The sequence below is a fragment of the Staurois parvus genome, unplaced genomic scaffold (assembly GCF_062004578.1).
Source record: "Staurois parvus isolate SC_StPar_1 unplaced genomic scaffold, SC_StPar_1.0 ptg000425l, whole genome shotgun sequence".
Taxonomy (NCBI): domain Eukaryota; kingdom Metazoa; phylum Chordata; class Amphibia; order Anura; family Ranidae; genus Staurois; species Staurois parvus.
In genome coordinates, this window is record NW_028318221.1 from 4,634,893 (window position 1) to 4,662,500 (window position 27,608).

The 27,608-nt window shown below is 43.1% G+C and overlaps 1 protein-coding gene across 1 annotated transcript in view; it reads right to left on the bottom strand.

Annotated features, from left to right (window-relative positions):
* Nucleotides 1-27,608, bottom strand: part of APBA3 (amyloid beta precursor protein binding family A member 3) — a 75,591-nt gene that overhangs the window by 10,170 nt on the left and 37,813 nt on the right. The window contains exon 7 of the mRNA XM_089687458.1: nucleotides 24,402-24,614. Within this exon, the coding sequence (XP_089543584.1) occupies nucleotides 24,402-24,614 (213 nt within the window). The remainder of the gene's footprint in view (nucleotides 1-24,401; nucleotides 24,615-27,608) is intronic.

The window sequence follows — 27,608 nt, forward strand, 5'->3', positions numbered from 1 at the left end:
GTGTATGCCCTCGCTCCCCCCTGCAGTCCACAAGGAACTGGCAGAGCCAATTAAAGCTGAGAAGGCTGGAATAGCGCTAGCCCAATCCAAACCTAAGAAGGCCCCTAGCTCAGATGAAATTTCACCGGCCTACTACAGGACTTTTTTCAAGCTCCTGTCCCCCACCTGGTCCTTGTCCTTAACTCTATAATTCAGGGGAACCCAATGCCACAGGATGCTTTATGAGCATATATTTCCCTTATCCCTAAGGATGGCAAGGATCCCTCCAGATGTGGGAATTATCGGCCCATAACCTTACTCAACACCGACTTGAAATTATTCGCTAGGATATTGGCCAATAGGCTACTTCCCCATGTGCCAAGGCTTATCCATTGGGATCAGGCAGGTTTTGTCCCCCTGCACGAACCCAGGGACAATACGATCAGAGTCCTCAACCTGTTCCATGCAGCCAGGACTTCTCGCCGCCCCCTTCTCCTCCCGTGGATGTGGAGAAGGCATTTGACAGGGTCAACTGGCAGTTTATGAATGCCACCCTACACCATATCGGTTTGGGCCCTGCAATGCTATCATGAATTTCTTCTCTCGATTCCTGTCCTTTGGCAGCCATCAAGGTGAATGAAACCAGGTCTGATTTCTTCAAAATCTTGGCCAGTACATGTCAGGGGTGCCCGCTTTCCCCACTGATTTTTATACTCTCACTGGAACCTTTCTTTTGCATGGTTAGACAGAACTCCAGCATTTTGGGATTCAGTAAGGCTTCTGGGACCCATAAGGTAGCGGCCTTTGCCGACTGCCTCATTTTCTTTGTGACTGACCCTCTTGTATCACTGCTGACCCTGCTCTGCTCCCTCAGAGTTCTTTTTCAATGGGCTTCCTACTATTCGTTACCTGGGAGTAAACATCACCCCAGACCTGGCGACTCTATACTTGGCCAATTTTGAACCTCTGATTGATCGCATATGCACAGACTTGCTCCATTGGCACTCCCTTACCCTTATGTGGTTTGGACATTGCAATGAGATTAAAAATGACCTTACTGCCCAGGATCCTTTACATCCATCAGGCTCTCCCAATTCGCCTCCCGCCCTCTTTTTTCAACAGGGTATTGTAACGGAAGCGTAAGCAGGACAGAACACACAAAAAAAGATGGGGAACACACAAAGCTTTATTGAACTATGAAAGACACTCAATTAGGGCAGTTCATGGCACTCCGCGACATGCGGCTTGTAGGGACACCCACGGTAAGCGGGCTCACGGGGACTCAACGGGACCTTGGCGACGGGGTCTGACCTCAGCACAACTCCCACACAGCTTTCTAGGGACAACATCGGCTCACGGGGACTCAACTGGACTTTGGCTGTGGAGTCTGGTCTCAACACAGCTCCCACACAGCGTACTAGGGACGACATCAGGCTCACGAGGACTCAGCAGGACCTTGACTAAAGGGGCTGACCTCAGCACAGCTCCCACCCAGCTTTCTAGGGACATCGGGCTCACAGGGACTCAGCAGGTAGCGATGGCTCAAGCACTCAGGGGCATCCCAGGTAGCTATACTCCGGGCATGCCATGGGGCGGTTCATAGGGCAGCTCATGACAAGGGTGGTCTGTGCGCACAATAGGGACAGTTCATGACAAGGGTGGTCTGTGCGCACAATAGGGACACTTCATGACAAGGGTGGTCTGGGCGCACAATAGGGACACTTCATGACAAGGGTGGTCTGGGCGCACAATAGGGACACTTCATGACAAGGGTGGTCTGGGCGCACAATAGGGACACTCACGATAGGCGTCTTGCAGATGCTCAGCAGCAAGCGGCTTCCAGGGAGGTAGGTGACTTGCGGACGCTCAGCAGCGGCAACTTCCAGGGACAAAGCAGTCAGCAGACAGGGCGGCTTCCCAGGGGCCCAGCGATCGGCAGACAGGGCGGCTTCCCAGGGGCCCAGCGATCGGCAGACAGGGCGGCTTCCCAGGGGCCCAGCGATCGGCAGACAGGGCGGCTTCCCAGGGGCCCAGCGATCGGCAGACAGGGCGGCTTCCCAGGGGCCCAGCGATCGGCAGACAGGGCGGCTTCCCAGGGGCCCAGCGATCGGCAGACAGGGGCGGCTTCCCAGGGACCCAGCGATCGGCAGACAGGGGCGGCTTCCCAGGGACCCAGCGATCAGCCAATAGGGGCACAGCGGGCTTCAGCAGGTAAGGACACAGCAGGCTTGCAGGGGCTCGGCAGGGTCTTGGCTGTGCGGGGTCTGTGCCTGGGATGGTTCTGACCTTTGGGGGAGTCTCATGCAGAGTGCTTAGCGGTGATGGCTGCGGAGGCCTGGTCCCCACCCGAACCTCCCAATGGAACAGCTTCCAGGGGGACAGCACAGGAAGGAGGGAGAGAGCGTGCCTGGTCTCGCGCCGGCCTTTTATAAGCCGCGCGGGGCGCTTCCGGGTTGCCCCAGCAACGGCCGGCCTAGCGGCGGCTTGCCGGGGCAACGAGGCACGCCCCCCGCACCCGGGCCGCGCTGAGTGAACGAGGCCTTTGTCTCCGGTGGCCGCAGAGCGCGGGAAAGCCTCGCGCCCAAACCGTGCCTGCCGGAGGCACACGGAGACACCTTGGCCGTAAAGGTGCTAACCGCACCACAGTGGAAGTTTTCTCCCATCCTGCACAGCCCTTTGATGTAGGCTGGCAAGACGCGAGGAATCCGCAAGAGGGGAGGGGTGAAGGGACAGGCAAAGGGGGGTGGGGAAGGCACGGGCACTCCGTGACAGGTATATACCCTTTTTCAAGAGTTTTGGTCTAATAGGAAGCCTCACTTCCATTTCCAGCTGCTGCACCTCCTCAAACTCTGTGGTGGCATGGGCCTCCCTAATGTCCAAACCCATTATAAGATGGTTCACTTAACTAGGCTGGTGGACTGGAACTGTCACACAGAGGTGAAGCATTGGGTGGCAATGGAGCTGGAGGACTCTTGGGGCATGGCTGGGAGCTGGCCATGGATCTTCTTAGTTGCTCACAGACCTAACAGACCAGCCCACGTTGGGCAGCACTTTGCTGATCTCACAGGAGACATTCTGTGCCTCCTCCATCTCTCCTTTGCCATCGCCTATGATCCCCTTGTTGGGGAACCCGGAATTTCAGCCGAGACTGGATAACCCCCAGTTCAGACAGCTGACATCCTCTGGACATCCCCATTTCTGGGACTTCCTGGGACAGGATGGTACTCTCTCCCCATGTATTGGCCTCCGCTGCGGGACCACCACTAGACTTTTGGAACATTCTCCAACTTAGACATTACCTTTGTCGCTGCTGGAGATGCAACTGACCAGGGCATGACTAAGCACATCTTTTGGGCTTGCCCTAAATTTAAACCCTTCGGTCAGATGATGACTAGCACTATCAAACATCTTACAAGTTTCGACAGTGGATGACCCGGCAGCATGCCTGCTGCACCACACTGACCGCCCCATAAAGAAATACAAGGCTTCCCTGACGATCCAACTGCTAAATGAAACGAAAGCTTGCATTCCCTTGTGTTGGAGATCTGTGACCCCACCCACACAGTCCCTTTGGTATTCCAAAAGGAATGAGCTACAGGACATGGAGGACCTCATGGCCACTCTTTTCCAAAAATATCATATTCAGAGAGTAGTGGTTAATGATTCATACTCTGAATGGTCTAGGGTTGTTAGTGGTGTACCCCAAGGTTCAGTGTTGGGACCCTTACTTTTTAATATATTTATAAGTGATCTAGGGTCTAGGATAAAAATACCATTTCACTCTTTGCAGATGACACCAAGTTGTGCAATGGAATAATGTCACTACAGGATGTCTCAAATTTACAAGCCGACCTCAATGAACTGTTTAATTGGACAACTACAGTTAGGTCCATATATATTTGGACACAGGCACAATTTTAGTTTTTTCAGGTATTTACCAAAACATATTCAAACTATAGTTACATAATGGATATGGGTTGAAAGTGAACACTCTCAGGTTTAATTTAAGGGTATTTACATCCAGTCTGGAGGAAGGGTTTAAGAATTACAGCTCTTAAGAGTTGCCATCCCCCGTTTTGTAAGGGACCAAAAATAATTGGACAATTGAATCAAAAGCGGTTTCATGGCCAGGTGTGGGCTACTCCATTATTTCTTCATCAATTAAGCAGGTAAAAGGTCTAGAGTTGATTCTAAGTGTGGTATTTGCATTTGGAATCTATTGTTGTGAACCATTATGCATTCAAAAGGAGCAGTCCAGGCAAGTGAAACAGGCCATTGTAAGGCTTCAAAAACGAAACAAATCCATTAGAGAGATAGCAGCAACATTATGAGTGGCCAAATCAACAGTTTGGTACATTCTGAGGAAAAAAGAACGCACTGCTGAGCTCAGCAACATAAAAGGCAAGGACGTCCACAGAATACAACAGTAGTGGATGATTGCAGGATTCTCTCTATGGTAAAGAAAAACCCATCCACAACATCCAGACAAGTGAAGGACACTCTCCAGGAGGTGGGTATCATTGTCAAAGTCTACAATCAAAAAAAGACTTCACGAGAGCAAATACAGAGGGTTCACCACAAGGTGCAAACCATTCATAAGGCTGAAGAACAGAAAAGCCAGATTAGACTTTGCCAAAAAACATTAAAAAAAAAGCCAGACCAGTTCTGGAAAAGCATTCTTTGGACAGATAAAACTAAGATTAATCTGTACCAGAACGACACCAAGAAACAAGTGTGGAGAAGGCTTGGAACAGCTCATGATCCAAAGCACACATCATCTGTAAAACATGGTGGAGGTATTGTGATGGCATTAGCATGCATAGTTTCCAGTGGCATTGGATCACTGGTGTTTACTGATGATGTGACAGAAGACAGAAGCAGCTGCATGAATTCTGCTGTGTTTAGAGATATACTGACAGCCCAGATTCAACCAAATGCAGCAAAGTTGATTGGACAGCAATTCACCTTACAGATAACCAGGATCCAAAACACACTGCAAAAGCAACCCATGAGCTTTTTAAGAAAAAAGATGTGGAATATTCTGCAATGGCCAAGAAAGTCACCTGATCTCAACCCAATTGAGCATGCATTTCACTTGCTGAAGGCAAAACTAAAAGGCAGAAAGACCCACAAACAACAACTGAAGACAGCTGCAGTTAGAGCCTGGCAAAGCATCAGAAAGGAGTCATAGTCAGTAAAGGATTCTCAACAAAATATTAAAAATGAACATTTTATTTATGATTATATTCATTTGTCCAATTACATTTGAGCCCTTGAAAATGGAGGGACCGTGTATAAAAATGGTTGCAGTTCCTAAAATTTGTACTTGATATTCATGTTCAACCCCTTGAATTAAAGCTGAAAGTCTGCATTTCAAATTCATTTGGATTGTTTCGTTTTAATTTATTCTGGTGGCATACAGAGCCAAAAGTATGAAAATTGTGTCAGTGTCCAAATATATATGGACCTAACTGTATGTGGCAAATGAGGTTTAATGTCGATAAATGTAAGGTTATGCACTTGAGGGCTAAGAATATGCATACATCATACATACTAGGGGAGTACAACTGGGGGAATCAATGGTGGAGAAGGATCAGGGGGTTCTGGTAGATCACAAACTTAATAATGGCATGCAATGCCAAGCTGCAGTTTCTAAAGTGAGCAAAATCCTCTCTTGTATTAAAAGAAGCATAGATTCCAGAGAGAAATATTATGCTACCCCTGTCCAAATCATTAGTAATGCCTCATCTGGAATATGCAGTTCATTTTTGGCACCAATTCACAAAAAGAACATAGGAGAACTGGAGAAAGTACAGAGAAGGGCAACCAAACTGATAAGAAGCATGGAGGAGCTCAGCTACGAGGAAAGATTAGAGGAACTGAATTTATTCTCTCTTAAGAGGAGATTAAGGGGGGATATGATCAACATGTATAAATACATCAGTGGTTCGTATAGTGAACAGTTATTCGGAAAAGGTTCTTCACAGTAAGAGCTGTGAAAATGTGGAATAGACTCCCTCAAGAGTTGGTTCTGGCCAGCTCAGTGGATTGCTTTAAAAAAAGGCCTGGATTTTTGGATACACAGAATATACAGTGGGGATCGAAAGTTTGGCTTCTACAAATGGATGGCTTCTACAAATGGATAATGATCCTAAACACACCTCGAAATCCACGGGGGATTACATCAAGAGGCGTAAACTGAAGGTTTTGCCATGGCCTTCACAATCTCCTGACCTCAACATAATTGAAAATCTATGGATAGACCTTAAAAGAGCAATGCGTGACAGACAGCCCAGAAATCTCAAAGAACTGGAAGACTTTTGTAAGGAAGAATGGGCAAAGATACCTCAAACAAGAATTGAAAGACTCTTGGCTGGCTACAAAAAGTGTTTACAAGCTGTGATACTTGCCAAAGGGGGCAGTGCATGCTATAAATTCTGCAGGGTGTCCAAACTTTTGCAGACGCCATTTTTTTGTTATCTGTTATTTTGAAAGTGTAAATGATGGAAATAAAATCTAACTTTTGTTGACATATTATAAGAATGTCTAATCTGTAATTTGATGCCTTTTGGAGATTTTTCCATCTTTCCTTGGCTTCTTTATGCACATTAATACAAATTTTTAGCTGGGGTGCCCAAACTTTCGATCCCCACTGTAACTACTTACTAATATTTATAGGTACAGTTGATCCAGGGAATATCAGATTGCCTCTCGGGGGGATCAGGAAAGAATGTTTTCCCCTGCAGGAGCAAATTGGATTATGCTTTGTTGGGTTTTTTTTTCTTCCTCTGGATCAACTGTGGGTGTAGGATTATAACTTGTTTTTTATGGTTGAACTGGATGGACGTTTCTCTTTTTTTCAGCCACACTATGTAAGTATGGATGGCACTATGTAACGATCGAGAGGAGGTCTTCAGGGAGACATGGAGACCGTGGCAGTATTTTGTCTATACTGATGCCTACCTTCAGGAGATCTCTTCCCCAGACTAAGTAGTATCGTTTTGACCACATCCTGACCTCGGACAAGAGAGAAAGTACTCTAGTTGGCTTTATGCCGTTTTTTATTCTTTCCATGCATGTCTACCCTTCTTTCTTTGTATGTTATCTTCTTTCTTCTTACTCCCTACCCATTTTTTTCTATCTCCTTTTTTCTCCACTCTCCCCTCGCGTCCCCTGTTCCCCATTTTCCCCCTTTTCCTTCCATATCCCAATCCGGTCACCTATCTTTTATAATTGCGTACTGTGGTTTTCTTCCATCGTGCAGTGCCTATGATTGTTTCCATTTTTGCCCCTCAAGATTCCATCGATGATTCTGATATTCTTATCCATTTATGTGAAAACAAGTTGCAGTACGCAATTTCTACTACCCGCTCCTGTTGTTCGATATGTAATCTTTGTAGTTAGCCCAAGGGCATTCTGGGTCTAGTTACCTGTATGCTACCTTTTCATTACCCTTCTGCATATACTGTATCATGCAACTTTTGGGAAAATAAAAGAATTACAAAAAAAAAAAAAAGTAAAAAAAGGTACAGTGTGAAGTAAAAAAAAAACCAAGAAAGAAAAATAAGATTTTAAGGCATCCCCCTCTTGGAGGAAGCTGACAGGCATGTTGACATGTCTGTGTGAAGAGCTGCAAGGAGACAGATTAGCTGTTTGGTACAGTACAGCCTTAAGAACGGAGGTAACGTGACATCACACTGGTCTGGGAAACTGCCAAGTGGCCATCTTGCTGCTCACTGCATGCTGCCACCTAGTGTCCAGTGGACCGGTCAGCAACCCTACATCACTGCATGGCCAGTTAACCCTTTCAGATGCTATCCAAAACATAAAAATACTTTTGTGGATGGAGTTACACTTAAATGTACCTGGGAGGGACGGTCTGGGATGACGGCTGGAGGACACAGCTCTGCCCCTTACAGGGCTGATCTCCGCATCTGAGGGCTGGAAACGGCGCTATTCACCTTATCATCTGCACCCCTCAATGCACCTCAAAACTGTGCATGCCTTCAGCAAAGAAACAATCCAGGGATCGCCACAGAATCTCGACACATTATCTTCTCAGAACAAGGGAGAGATACAGCATGGCTCAAGATGGAGTCGGCAGCCCTGCGGTTTCTCCGGGTAAGACTCTTTCACCAGCCCACTATCTCTTCTGCTGCTCCTAACAGTGAGTATGTTTTCCCACTAACAAAAGCTGACCTGCAGAACCATTTGGAAGCCATGCATACTAAACTGGCCACCAAATTCCAGTCTAGAAACAAAATATGATGAATTAAGCCTCGCTTACAAACGAGCTTAGTAGGGAACATGAAGCTCTTATGGACTGCATTTCACAAGTGGAATTTGTCGATAACTGTAATAGACCCAACAATCTTAGAAACTGAGGGATTCCCGAATCGGTCACCGATTTAAAACCTACAACTAACAGTATTTAAATCATTACTAGCAGAGCATGAGTCGTCCTCCTTTACTAGTGATCACATTCATCGAGCTTTATGGAAAAAACCACCTCCTGAGAAGCCACCAAGAGACATCATTTTACATATGAAAGATTTCCTTGTTTAAGAAGAAATTTTGAGAGCTGCAAGAAATTCTCCTAATATTACGCTAGATGGCAACAAGCTACAGATATTTCCTGATGTCTCTGTGGTAACACTGGATAAGAGACACAATATGAAAGATCACATCAAGTCCCATATTCAGCTCATCTCAGATATCGATGGGGCTTCCCCTTCAAATTGATCATCCCACATAATGGTACTACACATGTTGGCTACAAATATCTCCGAAGGTCAGGACATTTTAGTCAAGCTTGGTGTGCTACATCCAAAAAAATATCTCACGTCCTTCAATGATGTTGGCTGAACTATTTCCACTACTTTACTGTAGAATTGCAAAAATGTGAGGTTCACCTATCATCTTGATTTTTCTAACCCCTTTTATTTCATTTCCTTTTTTTTCCTTCTCTCTTTCTTCCTTTACAGCTATGGGACTTATTTATTACTCTCTGAGGACATCTTGCGGTTATATTTGGTATATTACGTGTTGTGTCCCTTTTTCCCCCCTCTAAATATTCTAGACATCCTACCCAATACAAGCTTTTACATTAAGCTAAATATCAAGCCATGATCATATCATAACTTGCTATACTGCATTTATTTTTCTTTTGATGTTGCGGTTGTCTATTAATGACAAAAAAAGGATTCAGGGTAGATTTTATTTTTTAGTTCAAATAGTTTTCCCTGATCTTTTCTATAAACTTAACTACCTTTATAGCTCTTTATCAAGCTATATCTCCCTGTGCTGGCGTGTTGCTACTCCACTCAGGCTATGAGTTGCCATGAAAACCATTATGGGCATTTATCCTTCTATAGATATTGAGTTTCATCCTTTCAAATTTCGATCCGTAATCTATACTGCATCCACTAGATTGAGTTTGAGGCCACTTGGTCTTGTTAAATCTTTGCAATGGCTACTGAGATCCTTGCAATAGTGATTCAGACTGAGCCAGACATACGAGGTGTTCGTTATGGACAGCAAGAGCACAAGTGTGCACTTTTTCAAGATGACCTCCTGGTGTTCCTTTTTTTTTTTTTAATTTAAATATTTATTAGTTTTTCATATTATTACAAAAATTCCATAAGAAGAGACACAAAACATATAAATAATCAATACATTTCTACTTTGCCCCCTTCTAATTACCTCTTTTCTTTCCCTCCCCTCCCAACCCACCTCTACCCCCCCACCCCTTCCCTCCCCTCTGCAAGATCTCCAATCTCTCAAGACCCAATAACTTTAAATAATTTCCTAGTTTAAAATTTTCTATATTTCTCTTTCATTCCTGATTTTTCCCATCGCGAATAGTATATTTCCAACCTGTCTTCCTGCATATAGTATGATTTTTCCATTCTGCTAATCTGGTTTACCCTATTGATCCAATCCTCCTCCATCGGCACCTCTGTCTTCCGCCAAAACTTAGGTATCAACCCTTTTGCAGCACTTAAGTAGTACATACGCCTGATTCTTTATATTTATTTACTGTTGTCCCAACATTATGTAGGAGACACATGGTTGGGTCTAACCCTATGTCATTTCCAGTTATTATTTCTATTAATTTAACTATTGTCTTCCAGAAAACCTGAATTTTTGGACATTGCCACCATATGTGGAACACCGTGCCCTCCTCCCCACATCCTCTCCAACACATTTTTGAATTCTCCCCACTCATCTTGTGCTCAGTGCTCGGTGTAATATGCCATCGTGTCAGACATTTATAGTTAATCTCAACGTCTCTCATACTAACACTCTCGTGTACCAATCTAAATATCTTATTCTGTTGATCCTCATCTATCACCACCTCCATATCGCTTTCCCAATTTGTTATAAAAATTAACTTTGTGTCCGTGTCTAATTCTGTGAGGATCCTATACATTTTTGTAACACCGTGTTTCCCATCCCTACGTGTTTCTAATAGCCTTTCAAACAAATTCCACTCCTTTTTTAATCTCAAGGGTTTTGGGAGATTTCCAATGAAACATTTTAATTGGTGATATTTCCACTCATCTATTCTATTAAACATATCCCCCCCCCCCCTCTCTTTTAATTCTTTAAATGTTCTCAATTCCCCCTCTACCAATACATCTCTCAATTGGATATCTTCTTTTTAAACCATCTCCCTGATATCTCATCCTTTCCTGGAGGAAAAAACTCCGTGTTTGCAAGTGGCATTAATATAGAGTTGAATTCCCATTTCATGTGTTTATGTAAATTATCCCATGTCCTTAAAACATTTAAAGTGAAAGTGCTTGTGTTTTCTTTAATTCTTCTATATTGTGCTGGGACCCATATCATCTTACTCAAACTAATTCCACTCAGTTCGTTTTCTATTTTTACCCAACTTTTTCCCTTATGGTTAAATGTCCAGTCATATATTCTCGCTAAAATTACTGCTTTATAATATCTCTTGACATCAGGTAGTCCCATTCCCCCTCTCTCTTTAGTCCTACTTAATGTTTCGTATGATATTCTTGGTTTTTTATTCCTCCATATATATCTTGTTAACATTCTTCTCATTATCTTAAAAAACGCCTCTGGGAGTTTAATTGGGACCATTTGAAATCTATAGAGTATTTTAGGTATAATTACCATTTTAACTAGGTTTATCCGTCCTAACCATGATGGATTTCCTCCTTCTAATCTTTTTAATTCATCCTTAGTCTCATTTATCAGAGATATATAGTTTAATCTATACAGTTGTTTATATGAAGTAGCCAGTTTTATTCCTAGGTATTTTATATCTTTTTCTCTCCATATAAAGGGGAATTCTTTTTGTAACTTTTCTTTTTCGCTCTTTGGTATATTGATGTTCAGAATCTCTATTTTTGTTGGGTTAATTTTTAGATTTGATAGTTCACCATATTCCTTCAGGGTCTTCATTATACTTGGTAATGTTATTCGGGGGTTGCCTACATAAAACAATAGGTCGTCCGCAAAGGCCGCTACCTTATGTTCTATATTTTCTATCTGGATTCCCTTTACCGCTCCACTATTCCTTATTATTGACAACAAGGGTTCCAATGTCAAAACGTACAACAGGGGGGACAATGGGCAGCCCTGTCTTGTTCCATTGGACATCCCAATGGATTCCGACCTCTCCCCATTTACCGTAATGATTGCGGTGGGCTCCCTATATAATTTACCTATCCACTCCCGCATTCTCTCTCCGATCCCCAGCACTTCCAAGTTGTCCATCATAAAGCCCCAGTCCACTCTATCAAATGCCTTTTCGGCATCAATTGACAAGAGCACCACCGGAGCTTTTCGTTTTCTAATTTTCTGAATAAGCATTAAAGTTCTCAACCCGTTGTCTCTACCCTCTCTCCCCGGGACAAAGCCCACCTGATCTCCATGGATCCATTCAGGCATTAGTTCTTTCAGCCTGTTTGCTAGAACCTTTGCGTACAACTTGGTATCAGTGTTCAATAATGAAATTGGTCTATAGCTAGAGCACTGAGAAGGATCTTTTCCCTCCTTATGAATGAGAACTACATGGGCCTGTAGGGATTCCCTCATCCCCTCCATCCCACCTCCCAAGTCATTCATATACTTCTTCAGCTTCGGTAACAGTAATTCACTAAATTTTTTATAGTACTTAACTGTATAACCATCCGGGCCAGGGCTTTTCCCACCCCCTGTACTTCTTAATGCTGCTTCTATTTCTTCCTGGGAAATTTCCGCATCCAAGGAATTCAATTGTGTTTCACTGAGCTTAGGTAATCCCGCATTTTTTAAATATATCATCCTTTTTTCGTTAATACCTTCTCTAATTTCTTTTGGTGCACCTTGATGACTAATGTTATATAACTTTCTATAATACTCCGTGAATACTTTAATAATTTCTTTAGTTGAGTGGACCAACTCCCCCTTAGGACTTTTTATCTTTTCTATATAATTCCTGTTTTTCTTTTTATTCAGGGCTCTCATTAAGTATTTTCCTGGTCTATCTCCCCATCTATATCTTTCACTTAATACTTTGTTATATACTCTTCTCCTCTCCTCTTCCATCAATCTCTCTAGCTCGTCTTTTTTATCCTTTAACTTCTGTCTTGTTTCTATTGTTATTTTCTTCTTATGTATCTGCTCCAAGTCCAGGATTTCCTTTAGGAGTCCACTAACCCTCTCTCTTCTTTCTTTTTTCTTCCTTGCTCCCATCGCAATCAAGATTCCTCTTATATATACCTTAGGGCTTTCCCATACTGTAGCTGTCGATACTTCCTCTGTCTCATTCTCCTTGAAATATACTTTAATCTCTTCCCTGATCTTCTGCGCAATATCCTCATCCAAGAGAAGAGCCTCATTTAACCTCCATCCTAAGCCTCCCGTCCACCTTCTTCCCCATCCTATTTTCATTATGACAGGGGCATGATCCGAAAAAGTTCTTGTCTCTATTTCTATTTTAACCAACAGTTCAATGAGTTGATGATCTATCAAAAAGTAATCCAGTCTCGAGTATATCTCATGTTCATTAGAGAAGAAGGTATAGTCTCTGTCTTTCATATGCATTATTCTCCAGGAGTCCACCAGTTGGTACTCGTGGATCACCTTCTTCAAAGCTCTGAGACCTACCCCCCTCTCTCTGCACAAGGGAGGTTGCATCCTTTTGTGGGTCCATACAAAGATTTAAATCTTCTGCTATTATTAAACGCCCTTTTTTAAAATCAATCAATTTTTTCAGCAGACCCTTCAAAAAGATCTCCGGTTTTTTGTTGGGGCAATATATATTGGCTAGTGTACACTCAATTCCCTGTAGTTTACCTTTCAAAAACAGGAATCTCCCCTCCGGATCAGTCTCTCTCTCTTCCAGCTCAAATCTCATATTCTTTGCCAAGCCTATTGCCACCCCCTTTGCTCTTTTAATTGGAGAGTCAGCGTAATACCATGTTGGGTAATATTTAGATTTTAGTTTCACGTTTGACTCTATCTCAAAGTGTGTCTCCTGTAAAAATACCACTGACGTTGCCCTGTGATGTAACTCTTTAAACAACTTAAATCTTTTTCCAGGACAATTCAACCCATTCACATTATATGTTATAAACTGTATTTCTTCCATCCTTCATGAGTCTGTCTATCTTTCTTCTAAATCGTCTCTTCCTATTAGGCTCAACTGTCTTGCAGAGTATTAGCCCCGTAACCCCCCCCCTCCCTTCCACCCAACCCATATCCCCCACCCCCTCCCCCACCCCCCTTCTCTTATTTTCCCCCTACCCATTTTTAGGCTTATAAACTGCCTACAAATCATTTGTGGAACTGTTTCCACGGTTGATTTAAAATATTGGGCGTAAGCTCCGCCCATGGACGACTCACCTCTCCTCCGACCTCCCCTTTCTCTATCAACTGGGCTCTGCAATACCTTTACTCCCCCCCCTTAACCGGAGCTTCCAAAGGGACCTCCGCTTCTACAGGGGGGATACGAGGGGGGGTGAGGAGAAATGAGAGAGAAGAAAAGCATATATTTTACTTAATTCTCCCTCCCCCCAACCCCAAGGCCTCCCTCCCCCTCCCCCCGACCCGCTGCCAGTCCTCCTTTCTTGCATTAACCGTATCTCCTTTTTCTTCTTCCCACCCAGCTATCTCCATTCTTTGCAAGTCCAGTCTATCGCAAAAATCTCTCAGTTCGTCCGGGAATCTCAGATATGCTGTGACCCCATTTTTCCAGCCAATTAGATACTGAGGTACCCCATCTATATTGCACTGTTTTCTCATTTGCTCCAACAGGGGTTTCAGGGATCTCCTTCTCCATAGAGTCTCTGATGTTAAGTCCGCAAAAATTTGAATAGTCCAATCTCTATACTTAATTAACGATCTTCCCTTGATCTTCTTCCAAATCTCATTTTTGACCCCAAATTTCTGGAACTGGACACCGATATCTCTCGATCTTTCCCTCTCAGTCTCTTGTTTAAACTTTCCTATTCTGAACACTCCGTCCAGTTCAATCACATCTGTTTCAGGTCTGTCTCTTATGGAGTTTAAGATTTTATTAACTAGTTCATATAATGTTTCCCCTTTTGCAGACTCTGGAATTCCTCGCATCCTAAGATTACACCTTCTTTCTTTATTTTCTTGAATTTCCATCCTATAGAGCAATTTTTTCTGGGTTTTCTCCAAATGGGTTGTTTTTTTCCTTAGATTATCTATGGTTTGGGCCTGGGTTTTAACTTTCTCCTCTATTTCTTCCATTCTCGACAGCAAATGCCCTAAGTCGTTTCGAATAACTGTCATTTCATGTTTTATCATTTTCTCCAAACTTTGAAACATTTCAGTCATCTCCTTCTTATTCGGTATTTGTAGTTCACCATCAAGCTCTTTTTTTCCCAAGCCATCCTCTATTTGTTGGCTTCTACTGCTGTTCATACCCAATGACAATCTAGGACTATTTCCGGATCCAGTGTCCATTTCCCCTTTAGCACTGTCGCCTTGGGGCCTTTCTGGGGTAATATTACCGTATGATGAAAATTTCCTTAGCGTGCCTGATTGAGACCCTTTGAGCCCTGCTCCCTTAGGACCTTTATTCTTCATATCCTCTATATATCTTTTGTCTTCTATATGCTCTAGATGGGGGTGTACCTCTCCTTTATGGTTTCTGCTCCAGACAGGTTTGCAGATTTTCCTTGTGTTTTGCTCTCCTGGGGCACCTGGGGCTTTTCTCTTCTAAACCCAGGGAATCCTCCTCTCTCCTCCTTGACCCCTTGATCCCCAATGTCACTCAGTAGTCCACTGCACAATAGACCCCCCACAGCTCTCACTTACCCTTCTCTTCCCAAGACGGTGGCTCCAAGCATGAGTGGAGGGCCTTCACATCAGCTCTGTCCTGGGTGGGGGGGGGGGGGATTCCTCTGGTCTTCCCACGCTATGCCTCGTTTTTCCTCTCTGGGCTTCGTCCCAGGGATGCAGGGTGGGTCTCCTAGTACTCCCGGGTCTCCCCGGATTGAACAGTCTACTGGCCGGGGGCCGCAGGCAACAGCAAGCCAGGAGACACGGCCAGTAGCAAGCCGGAGGTTGTAGGCAGCAATAAGCCGGGGGTTATGGGCAACAGGGAGCCGGTAACAGTAAGCCGGCGTCTCCCTGTCTCATTAGGCGGCCGGCCGGCTTCTCCCAGAGATCCTCTGCGGTTGCATACACGCCCCCGCCACGTCACCTCGCCTCCCAGCCGTCCGGATCCCTCTCTCACGAGGCGCCGGAGGGGCCGGCGCGTCACTGCAGCCTCCATCCAGCTCCCATCTCTGTCTCTCCGGGCTCCATTCCAAGCGCTCCAGACTCCGGTGAGTCGTTCTCTAAGGGTCACTGGGGAGGTCTGGAAGCGGGACCTAGCCGAAAGCTAGTGCCGCTCGCTCCCCTCAGCCGCCATGTCCAGGCTCCACCCTCTAGACCTCCTGGTGTTCCTAACATATTCGTTCACATCTACCCCTAAAATTGCTTGCTTACTCTGCATCTTTGGGAAAATCTCAGGATTGGAGGTTAATATGTCCAAGTCTCTGGTTTTGAATGTATCAGTCCCAGCTGGGTTAGTTGCGCAACTTCAGGACTCCTTTCCTTTTGCTTGGAGCAGTACCCACATTGCGTACTTGGGGGTGCAGTTTACAGCCACCGTGAATTCTCTATAAGTTTAATTACCCCCCCACTTTTCCGCAAACTTGAAGCAGATTTACAGCAGTGGTCGGCTCACAACCTTTCCTAGCTGGGCAGACTTCATTCCGTTAGGATGACTTTACTTCCGACGCTTCTCTATTGCTTTAGGTCTCTCCCGGTTCCAGTCCTACAGTTAGTGTTGGCGAAGTGTCAGTCCTCGGTAATTAGGTTTGTGCGGGGTACTAAAAGGTCATCAATTCGCTAAACAAATCCTAAAACAAGGGGTGGGTTGGGCCTTCCGATTTTCATCGTTACTACCAGGCAGCTCAACTGACCCAACTATTGGTAGTTTACTTGATATGAGAGAAACCAGATTGGGAAATCTAGCAGATCAAACCAGATGGAAAGAGCGGCGAACCCGGGCTACACGCCACACTGAATTACCTATTCTGGTGCTCTCCCAAGAAACGTCTGCTTATTTTGGCTTCAACGATTTCCCAATTGGTCGCACTGTGGGATAACCTCAGAGATAATCCTGACTTGGTTTCCCCCTTCTGTCCATTGGCCCATATCTTTAATAATCCTGGGAGGTTGGATATCAATGCGTTTAAATGGTAGCTGAACAAGGTGTTGTACAGAATTGAACATTTTTTTTTGACACAGAGGGTTGTTCACGTCATGCCACTGCGTAGAGGTGCTGAAAATGCCCTCGTCAAAACCATTTCGCTTTTTCCAGATATCACACTTTATGAGTTCTCTAATGCCCAATAAACAGGAGCAATATAGGGTTACCCCATACGAACAGTGGTGCTCACAGGACTAGGGCCAGAGAGGAGGTATATCCCAAATGTACGGGCTGCTACTATTATTATTATTATTACTACAATATCAAGTTTATATAGCGCCAAAGGGTTTGCTCAGCGCTGTACAATATAGGGGGGACAATACATGGCACAGTACAACAATAAAACAACGTACGAGGGGTAAGAGGGCCCTACTCTTTCGAGCTTACAATCTAGGAGGGAGGGGGTAGTGGTACAGTAGGAAGTGGCTGAGGGGAATGAAGTGGTGGGAGGAATGAGGGAGAATGGCCGTTAGGTGAGGGTGGGGTAGGCTTCCCTGAAGAGATGGGTTTTGAGGGAGCGCCTGAATGTGAGGAGGGAAGGCGACAGTCTGATGGATTGGGGCAGTGAGTTCCAGAGGATGGGGGAGGACCTGGAGAAGTCTTGCAGTCGTGCATGGGAGGAGGAGACCAGGGAGCAGGATAGAAGGAGGTCCTGTGAGGAGCGAAGGGTACGGGTAGGGCGGTACTTGGGGATCAGGTTGGTGAGGTAGTCAGGGGCAGTGTTGTGAACGGCTTTGTGGGTCAGGTTAAGTTTAAATTTGATGCGTTGGGCAATCGGGAGCCAGTGGAGGGAGAGGCAGAGGAGGGTGGCAAAGGTGGAGCAGTTGGTGGATGAGTCTAGCCACTGAGTTCAGGATGGTCTGAAGCAGGGAGAGCTTGCACTGGGGTAGGCCGGTGAGGAGGGAGTTGCAGTAGTCAAGGCGTGAGATAATCAGGGAGTGTACAAGTAGTTTAGTGGTGTCTGGGATAAGGAAGGTACGTATCTTGGCAATGTTGCGGAGGTGGAGCCTGCATGTGTTTGTAAGTGATTTGACATGAGGTTGGAAGGAGAGGTTAGAGTTAAGAATGACGCCAAGGACTGTGGCTTGCGGGGCGGGAATGATAGTGGTGTTGTTGGTGATGATGGGTAGGATGGGGGGGGGGGTGTGGGCAGGGGGAAAGACGAGGAGCTCGGTTTTGGAGAGGTTAAGCTTGAGGAAATGTAGCGACTTCTAGTCTGAGATGTCGTTTAGGAGGTGAGTGATGCGGGCGGAGAAAGTGGGGGTGAGGAGAGGGGTGGAGAGGTAAATTTGAGTGTCGTCAGCGTAGAGGTGATAGTTGAAGCCGTGGGAGTGTATGAGTTTGCCCAGGGAGGAGGTGTAGATGGAGAAGAGAAGGGGTCCATAGACTGAGCCTTGGGGGACCCCAACAGAGAGGGATAGGGAGGGGGAGGAGGCACCGTTGTAGGTGACGCTGAAGGAGCGTCGGGATAGGTAAGATGAGAACCAGGAGAGAGCAGTATCTCTGATGCCAAGGGAGAGTAGTTTATTAAGGAGGAGGGGGTGGTCAACTGTGTCGAAGGCCGCGGAGAGGTCCAGGAGAAGGAGGACAGAGTAGTCGCCCTTGGCTTTGGCGTTTAGTAGGTCGTTAGTGATTTTGAGGAGAGCAGTTTCAGTGGAGTGTAGGGGACGGAAGCCAGACTGGAGTGGGTCAAGGAGGTTATTGTCAGTAAGGTGGGCGCTTAGGCGATCGTAGACTATGCGCTCAAGGAGCTTGGAGGTGAGTGGCAGCAGGGAGATGGGTCTGAGGTTGTTGGGGTCCGCGGGATCCAGGGAGGGCTTTTTGAGGATGGGGGCGATATGCGTGTGCTTTAGGGGGGAGGGGAATGCGCCAGTAGAGAGAGAGAGATTGAAGATGTGGGTGAGGGAGCGGATGAGGGAAGAGGGGAGTGACCGGAGGAGTTGAGAGGGGATAGGGTCCAGGGGGCAGGTAGTGAGGCGGGCTTCTGAGAGGACCTTGGCGACTTCCTCAGTGGTGACAGGGCTGAGGCAGTGCGGTTGTGAGGGCAGAGGAGGGGAGGTAGATTGCGAGCTGACAATGTCCTTACGGATAGCGTCAATCTTGTTGTGGAAATGGGTGGCAATCTCGTGGGCAGTGAGTGAGGTACTGAGTGGAGGAGGGGGGGGGGGGGGGAGAGAGCAGGGAGTTGAAGGTGGAGAAGAGTCGGCGAGGGCAGGAGGAGAGGGTGTTGATCAGGTTAACAAAGTAGGCCTGCTTGGCGGCGTGGAGGGAGGAGGTGTAAGTGAGGAAGGCAGATTTATAGAGGGAGAATGCATGAGGGGACCTGGTTTTGCACCACAGTCTCTCCAGTGTGCGACTGCGACGTTTGAGGCATTTAGTGCTGTCATTCTGCCATGGTTGAAGCGGCCTAGGTTTGATGATGCGTGTGGTTAGGGGTGCCAGAGAGTCTAGTCTACTAGGCTTGCCTTCTAAGTTCTTATATGACTGACTGGGAGAGAGATCTTGGGTAACACATGGAGGTTGATGTTTGGCACAAATGCTTCCTCAGATCTTACTCGGAGATTATGAATGTTGCCCTCAGAGAAGCTAATGTGAAGATACTCACCAGATGGTATCTGGTTCCCATGCGCCTACCCAAAATGTACCCATCTACATCCCCTCTCTGCTTCCATGGGTGTGGTTTGCAGGGTTCTAATGTGCCACATTTGGTGGGAATGCCCAAGGATCCATAGCTTTTTAGAATAGAATGGAATTTTTGCTCTGCTTCGCAGAGTCATGTGGGTTTCTGTTCCACAGACCCCTGCTATTGGAGGGCGTCCTCCATTACCTAAGTCGTTTGATTATTTTATATCCTGTTAGGTGCAAAGATGTCTATTGCTAAAGCCTGGAAGCAACCCTCTGTGTCTCTAGCTCAGGCAAATAACAAATTTACATGCATCATACTCCAGGAGAATGCAGTCAGTATAGTCTGTGATACAGTGGCAAAATTTTAATTAACGTGGGAACCATAGGCTAAGTTTATGAATGTTGTTTTATGACTCTTTTGGGGGATAAGGGAGGGCACCCCCTCACAGTTCATCTCCAGATCTGGCTTCCTGCTTCTTTTTCCTTTCCTATTTTTTTCTCTGTCTCTATTTTTGGTCTGTTCTTTTTGTCTTCTAGGATATTGCTGTTAGTCTCTGGTACGGAGATTTGCATATCAGGGAGCTGTGGGTAGTGACCTGTTTTTTTGTTCGGGAGGGCAAATTGTTGGGAGGGTTTATGGAGAAATATGTGACTCCTTCCCCTTCCATACGGTGTTTCAGTATGTACCTTATTTTGATATAGAAATTTCGTAATTTGGTACACTTTCGTGATGTCTCAAACACTTCTCTTTCTCATGTACCAGCCTGTTTTGATATTGATACTGTCCATACAATTTGTTAAAATTTTATAAAAATTATTGAACGTAAAAAAACACAAATAATATTTATAACCCTGACACAAGACGCCTTATTGACCGAAAACGTATAGAACCCATTTACTATCCTTCAAAGTTAAAAAGGCACTGAGATGGTCCAGGGAGACATTTTTATTATATGCCAATTCCACGTTTGCTAGAAAATTCATTCTCTCTATCTATATATACATAAACATACATACATACATACATACATACATACATACATACACACACCAAGCACTCCTTTTAGTCTATCCACCTCACACCCTCACAAGGTTTTACAATTGTTTGATAAATGTTATTCTTCTCTTCTTTCATCCCCTCAAGGCTCTATCTCATCTGACACTATAGCATGGTTTAATAAAATCCCTATGCCCAATCTTTTATCAACTCAACTGGAAACCCCTAATGCCCCTTGTACAGAAGCTGAGGTAGCAGCAGTCACTGAATCTCTGAAAAGGTTTCAGCACCTGGACCAGATGGATACACACCCATATACTATAAAAAATTCTTCTCTATCCTTACACCAAAATTGAAAGGGGGAAAAAGCCTGCTTGAAAAATGATGAATTGCTCATAGTGAAGTGGAAGGACAAAAAACGGGATGTTTTCGTCCTGTCTTCCAGGAGAGACCCTACCATCTGGTTAAAAGTTAAAATTAATAGGTAAAAAAAAAAAAAAAACCCCAAAAAAATAAAAATTGGAAACCATTGATGTTTTCATTGCAGGAATGCCATCCAGCTGCAGCACCGATCTGCTTATTCCGACAGCAACAGGTTCTTGCTCTCACAATATACAGATTTTTCATCCTCAGTTAAGCTTCAGCACATATTTAAAAAAAAAAAAATTTTGGCACAGATTTTGTCATCCAAATTGATGAATATTTCATGTGGGTGGATGCAGGGTGGTATATTCTAATGGTGGGCATACCATACACTTTTTCTGGCAGAGATTGCTCCTCTTTTTTTCCCCATTCAGGCCACAGGCTGCATAAAAGAAAAGAACAGCATATATACCAAACAAGGACATGGTATTGTTTTTTTCAGCCGCCGATCGGCTTTCATGTAAAAGCATACCTAGTGGCCAAGCTGCAGGATTGCTTTTAAAAGCAGCGGGAGAAGACACCACAACCCCCAACCCCCCCCCGCTGCCTTCCACGGCTTTCTCTGGCAGTCCCGTGCCATCAGGGGAACCTGAGAATGCAGCCGGTGTTTCTGCCAGATGACCATAGAGCTGATTGGAGACCGGAATGGCGCCAATTATCTCTATAGTCTAAGAAATCAGAAGCTACGAGCAATTCATCATTTCAGTTTCGCAGGATAAAAACAGCGCCATTTGTAAATTGGGAAAGCATCTGATTACACCGATCTTGGTGAGATCAAATGATGTAAGGGCAGAGGAGATATCTAGAGTCTAAGACCCCAATTTCACAGAAAAGAATACCTGTCAATGCCTATTGCAGTTACAGGGGATACTTACATTCCCTGTGATAATAATAAAAGTGATGAAATAAAAATGAAAAAAAGGGACAGTGTAAAAATAATTTAAAAAAAAAAGGCACGCCTTGCACGTGAGGAGTTGACCCTGGTATATAAACAGCGGTTGCATCATGCGTGTGAGTTATCGCTGCGAACGTCAGATCGAGTGCAGTAATTCTAGCATTAGACCTCCTGTGACAATCTAAAAAGCCTGTAAAAGCTTTTAAAACATCGCCTATGGATATTAAAAACGTATACAGTTTGTCGCCAATGCATGGGCGTGCGCAGTTTTAAAAAGCATGTCATGTTTGGTATCTATTTATTCGAGATATCTTCATCTTTTATACTTTACCAAACATTTGGCCAATATATTGTGTTTTTGTTCATTAAGAGTATAACTTTTTTTTTTTTAAATTGCATTTGAAAAGTTGCTGCGTGAGTACTATGTGACATAAAAAACTCCAACACCCAACATATATATGTTTAGGGGTTCAAATGTAAATTTCCTAGCCAAAAATACTGATTTTTTTTTTCATGTGAACAAAAGTATCAAAGGCTTGGTCTGCAAGTGGTTAGAAGAGTGAGTGATGTGTGGCATAAACTTCTAATGCTGGGCATAAAATGGCCCCTCCCCCTCCCCAAATGACCCCTTTTTGGAAAATAGATACCCCAAACTATTTGCTGAGAGGCATGTTGGGTCAAAAGAATAATTTTATTTTTCTACCACAAGTTTTTGGAATTTGTTTTTTTTTTTTTTTTTTTTTTTTACACAAATTTGTCAATTAAATGATATATTGCTCACACATGCTATGGCTATGTGTGGAATTACTCCTCAAAATACATTCTACTACTTCTCCCAAGCATGGGGATACCACATGTGAGAGACTTTTTGGCAGTCTAGCCAAGTACAGGACCCCAAAATCCAATAAGCACCTTCAGACTTTTAAAGGGCTTTATTTCCTAATTACACTTCCTGGCTACCTATCACAGTTTCAGAGACTCTTAAATGCCAGAGTAGTACGAACCCCCCCCCCCAAATGACCCTTTTTTGTAAAGTAGACAACCCAAAGAATATGAGAAGAAGCATGGTGAGTATTTTGCAGATCTCATCTGTTGCCACAAGTTTTTGGAAAATGAAGAAAGAAAAACGAAAACATTTTTTCTTTTCTTTTTTTATTTTTCAAAAGCTTGTGATAAAAAAATTAGATCTGCAAAATACTCACCATGCCTCTTTGTAAATTTCCTGGGGTGTCTACTTTCTAAAAAGGGGTTATTTGGGGGGGGGGGGGGTTTGGTGCTATCCTGGCATTTCAGGACCTCCGAAACGGTGATAGGTAGCTGATAGGTAGTGAGGAAGTGAAATGAGGAAGTTACGCACCTTCAGGCTTTTAAAAGGGTCGCTGGATTTTGGACTCCCTTTTTGTGGCTAGGCTCCCAAAAAGTTTCACACATGCGGTATCCCCATACTGAAGTAGCAAAATATATTTTGGGGTGTAATTCCAAATATACCCATGGCATGTGTGAACTATATACCATTTAAATGACAACTTTGTGTAAAACAAAAAAAAATTTTAATTTGTCATTTTCCAAAAATTTATGGAAAAAAAATACATCTTCCATGGACTCAACATGCCTCTCAGCACATAGCTGCTGTCTACTTTCCGAAAAAGGGGTCATTTGGGTGTGTTTGTCCTGTCCTGGCATTTTTTTAGCACCTCAAGAAATGTGATTGGCAGTCAGAAAGTAAAAGCTGTGTAAATTCCAGTGTCTATATCATAGTTGGTAGATGCTATAACTTTCACACAAATCAATTAATATGAAGTTATTAAGATTTTTTTTATTACCAAAAAGACATGTAGCAAAATACATTTTGGCTTAAATTTATGTTGAAATTTGAGTTTATTGAATATTTTTTATGACAAAGTATAAAATATTGTGGTTTTTTTTTTAAATGTTTAGTCTTGTTTATAGCTCAAAAAATAAAAAACCCAGCAGTGATCAAATACCACCAAAAAAAGCTCTATTTGTGTGAAAAAAGGACATAAATTTCATTTGGGTACATACAACATTGCATGACCGCACAATTATCAGTTGAAATAGCGCCGCATTTTAACGCAAAAAATGGCCTGGTCAGAAAGGGGGATAAATCCTCTGGAGAGCAAGTGGTTAGCACATATTTATAATGTTTTTTCTATTAAGGGTCTCCAAGACCTTATGAAACAAAAAAAAAAAAAAAAACAAATCCAGGCACCCTTAGGCATCCTGACAAAATGCTGGGCTGTTAGGAAAAGTCCTGACAATTCTAAGGTAGTGTTGGAGCTTGCCTGGTCTCTTTCACCCCTCCACATTCCTAATGGCCTAGAACTTTGCTGAGCTGGCTCACTTGGCAATAGTAATTTGTGGCAGGTAAGAAGGGGAAGGTAAGCTTTAGTACTCAGGGAGTACTGCCTGCCAAAACAGCCCAACATTCAGGTTATTGAAAGCTGATGCTTTAAGCTGTGGTCTCTTACTTGTATAAGTGAAACATTAAATGGCTACTTACCGTCTACCCTTTTCATAGTTACTTTTTGAACAGTAATTGTTTGTAAAATACAAACTTTATATTGACCATTTCTAGAACAATCTACCCTTTTCTCATTTTCTACAGATTCACAGCTTGCTTTACAGAGTCTTTAAACTAGTTAATAAAATATGCAGACTGCACTGTATCATTGGTGTTTGAAGATAATACACGCTTTGAGTTCCTAACTCACCCGTATTAGCCCCTGGCATGAAGAAAAGGGAAGCCCCACTAAGCTTGTGCCGTTGACACTTATTACATGATCTCCAATGCTTAGCTCTCCACTGCGCTCTGCTGGTCCTCCATGCATAAGATTTGCAATGACAACAGTAGGAAGTAGAGATCCCCAACCCGATTCAACGATAGTCACACCCAGCACTTCGCCTTGTTGTTTCGGAATAAAAACCTATGGATTACACAAAAAAGTAAGTTATTTGTAGCATACCGTCTTCCCACAATAACTCTACATCAAACATGCTCAGCTCTGTTAATACTTCTAACATTTATATACTATATGATCATATTCCAGCCAACAAGTCACTCCAAATAATGGCTAGGAAAGAAAAGCAGATGGCTTCCAAATATGCACAGAATACAAAAAATGCCCTAATTCACTATAAAATGTATTGCATGCAGTATTTTCATTCCCATATAACATGTGCTTAAATATGATTTATTTTTTTAACCTATTTATCACAGTTGGGCTGAAATAATGTGTTATATTATTGCAATTTCATAAAGATCATTACATTTGGCTTCAAAACATATCACAAGGTTCTGCCTTGTGTTACAAGAGCATTTCTTTGAAATAATTGAAGGAAGTTGTCAAATGAACACTGTGAAGTGAAATCAATCATAGAAAAAAAAAATAAAAAAAAAAAAATAAAAAAAAAAAGCATACAAGCTAACTCCTGAAACTATATAAAATAAAAGTAATTAAAAGTTCAAACAGTCAGATAACAATCCGCCAAATGTGAATTTCTTCCTTAAAAGTGACAGCCACCATAATTAAGGTAGCTGCATAGAATGAGAAGAAAAAATTAAAAGGAAGAATTTAAATTGCAAAGTGTTACCTGCATTTTCAGAAACATCTCTGTGTTATCAATTGTCATCAGGTTTTATAAAACCACAGTACAGGTATATTTCAATTTGATATTAATGCTTTTACGTTACAAATTTATTACAGATTTTTACTTTATATTCTATATAAAGCAGGAACCAGTCAAAATTCACTCCAAGTGGCCCTGGAACTGATGTTATATTGTGCATATTTTATAACCCTACGCAACACGGTAAGGATTGAAGGAATCAGAGTTTATGCCATAAAATCACTGTGAAGCCCTGCTAAATTGCCTGACAATACCTGAAAACTCCCTGGTTTAAAGCTGAACTCCAGGTGCAATTACAGACATTGAAACAAAAAAAAAAAAAAAAAAAAAAAGAAGATTACACACATTACCAGGTGTTGATAATACAAAGAACATTAATATGCAAGGATACAGAGATATCATATTAGGTGTGCTAAAAACACATGGCAAAGCATATAAATGTACAAAAATATTGGTTTCAAAATACCACATGACAAGCACAGTAATGTAAAAGATAACAGAGACATTATTGATTAGGACATCAACTGCAATGACCGAAATGCAATGGGGCGGTGACACGGTGCAGATGTGAAGTTGCTGCTCGATACTGGTCGGCACCTGCACAGTGAAGAAAAGTGGCAGTCTGTGTGGTGGAGGAATATATACCAGACATTTATGTAGTATATACAGGACTGTTTTGCACTTTTATGGACACTAAGGCATTTTAATAGGATTAGTTTATATTGGGACACTATATACAGTAGACATAATGCACTTTTTAAATAGTATTTGTATTAAAAAAAAAAAAAAGCCAAAAATGTTTTCATAGCAGAGCTGCAAGGACTGCTTTTGCTGTGCTTTTCCAGGGTGATAAAAGAGCATGAAAACTATTCCTCATTAAATCCTATGCAACTGTTTACACTGCAGATGTGCTGTGCTTTGAAAGGTCTTGCATGCTGCATCTTTGGTGAAGTTTTTCAAAAACGCACCAAAAATTGCACTTTGTAAGTTATTAGGAACACATCAAAAGCGCATCAATTTGAAAGGGCCCTACTATTATTTCAAACTGCTTTTGTCCATGCCTTATTCCATTCAGGTCTGGTGACTTATTTGTGATTTGTACTGCACAAGTGGGCTACTGGGAGTCAAAACACCCTGTGTTTTGGGATTAGAAATATAGCTGTGCAGCCATATGAAGTGCAAAGGTTTGAAAAAACAAAAAAACACAAAAAAAAAAACAAAAAAAACCAAAACAAAAAAACCAAAAAAAACCCACAAAAAAAACCACAAAAAAACAACACAAAAAAAACAACACAAAAAAAAAACCACACACACACACACACACACACACACACACACACACACACACACACACACACACGCTCCCCCCCCTTTTATTGTGGGGCACAAGTTATGGAGCATTTTTAGTTGGACTAAGAGGGAGGAGAAAAGCTTTGTCTTTTATACTAACTATAGGATAAGTTTACCTTTTAATTTATAATTGCAATTGAATGGGATTTTTGGTTTATAAAATACTTTTCTTTAAATACACTGGATGCAGGGAATCTTCATATCCATTATGCTAAGGTTATTATGCCACCTTCTGGAGACTTAAAAAAAAAAAAAAAACAAAAACAAATGGACAGACAGACCCTGCCAACCATCACGGCTTACACAGTTACATAGTTATTTTGCCTGAAAAAAAAGGCAAAAGTCCATCCAGTTCAACCATAAAAAAAAAAAAAAAGTTATAATCCTACACCAACAGTTGATCCAGGGGACGTCAAAAAACCCAGCAAAGCATGATCAAATTTACTTGACAGCATTTTGTAGCAAGCCCTGAAACAAGAAAGAATGGTTGAGATATCTGTGTCCTATGATGTATTCCAAGAAAAGGCTATGAAAGTAAAACAAAAATCCCATTTCCTTTATCATACATCCCAAAACATCTTCATATCCATTACAATAAGGATGTTCCAAAGCACTGAAAATGAGGGGACAGCAGCAAGCCTTCAATACCCGCCGATTAAAAGATATTCAGAGGCCCGATTCTTAAAAAGTGTGAACAGAAGATCAGGTAGCAGTTTTATAAACTTGAGCTACCAAAGCCTGAGGCTGGATAGCCCGGAAAGCACCAAACAGTCCTGGCACAATAAGTCAACCCCTGAGAATGGTAGAACTTTGCCTTTCAGATCCTAACCTTGAGAAATGAGTTGAAAGAGCCAAGGAGAAATAGTAGATTTGGAAATTGCATGACCTTTCAAAGAGCTCCTTAACCACTTCCTGTCCGGACACTTTTACCCCCTTCCTGA